This window comes from Anarrhichthys ocellatus, unplaced genomic scaffold, assembly GCF_004355925.1.
Source record: "Anarrhichthys ocellatus isolate YVR2014 unplaced genomic scaffold, GSC_Weel_1.0 scaffold10677, whole genome shotgun sequence".
Classification (NCBI taxonomy): domain Eukaryota; kingdom Metazoa; phylum Chordata; class Actinopteri; order Perciformes; family Anarhichadidae; genus Anarrhichthys; species Anarrhichthys ocellatus.
Genome location: NW_022290651.1, coordinates 1 through 1,037, shown reverse-complemented (window position 1 = coordinate 1,037; position 1,037 = coordinate 1). Strand labels below are relative to the sequence as shown.

Sequence of the window (1,037 nt, the reverse complement as noted above, 5' to 3'; positions counted from 1 at the left end):
ACCAGCACCACACCGGCTACGACAGCCGCACAGACGACATCCCCCACTCCCTCGACGACTGCTACCAGCAGCACACCGGCTACGACAGCCCCACAGATGACAGCCCCCACTCCCTCTTTGACTGCAACCAGCACCACACCGGCTACGACAACCGCACAGACGACAGCCCCCACTCCCTCGACAACTGCAAACAGCACTACACCGGCTACGACAGCCACAGAGACGACAGCCCCCACTCCCACGATGACTGCAACCAGCACCACACCGGCTACGACAACCATACAGACGACAGCCCCCATTCCCTCGACGACTGCAACCAGCACTACACCGGCTACGACAGCCGCACAGACGACAGCCCCCACTCCCTCGACGACTGCAACCAGCACCACACTGGCTATGACACCCACAGAGCCCCCATTCCCACAACGACTGCAACCAGCACCACACCGGCTACGACAGCCGCACAAACGACAGCCCCCAATCCCTCGACGACTGCAACTACTACCACACCGGCTACGACAGCCGCACAGAAGACGGAGCCCACTCCCTCGACGACTGCAACCGGCACCACACCGGCTACGACAGCCGCAAAGACGAAAGCCCCCAATCCCTCGACGACTGCAACCGGCACCACACCGGCTATGACAGCCGCACAGACGACAGCCCACACTCCCTCGACGACTGCAACCAGCACCACACCGGCTACGACTGCCGCACAAACGACAGCCCCCACTCTCTCGACGACTGCAACCAGCACCACACCGGCTACGACAGCCGCACAGACGACAATCCCCACTACCTCGACGACTGCAACCAGCACCACACCGGCTACGACAGCCGCACAGACGACAGCCCCCACACCCTCGACGACTGCAACCAGCACCACACCAGCTACGACAACCGCACATACGACAGCCCCCACTCCCTCGACGACTGCAACCAGCACTACACCGGCTACGACAACCGCACATACGACAGCCCCCACTCCCTCGACAGCTGCACAGACGACAGCCCCCACTCCCTCGACGACTGCAACC

General features: G+C 63.0%; 1 protein-coding gene across 1 annotated transcript; it reads left to right on the top strand.

Annotated features, from left to right (window-relative positions):
* Positions 1-5: 5 nt before the first annotated feature.
* LOC116381007 (sialidase-like) lies at positions 6-1,031 on the top strand (the record flags this gene model as incomplete). The annotated part of the gene is made up of 1 exon (XM_031842802.1): positions 6-1,031. A coding segment is annotated over one exon (1,026 nt), but the record flags the coding sequence as incomplete, so codon positions are not given.
* Positions 1,032-1,037: the final 6 nt, after the last annotated feature.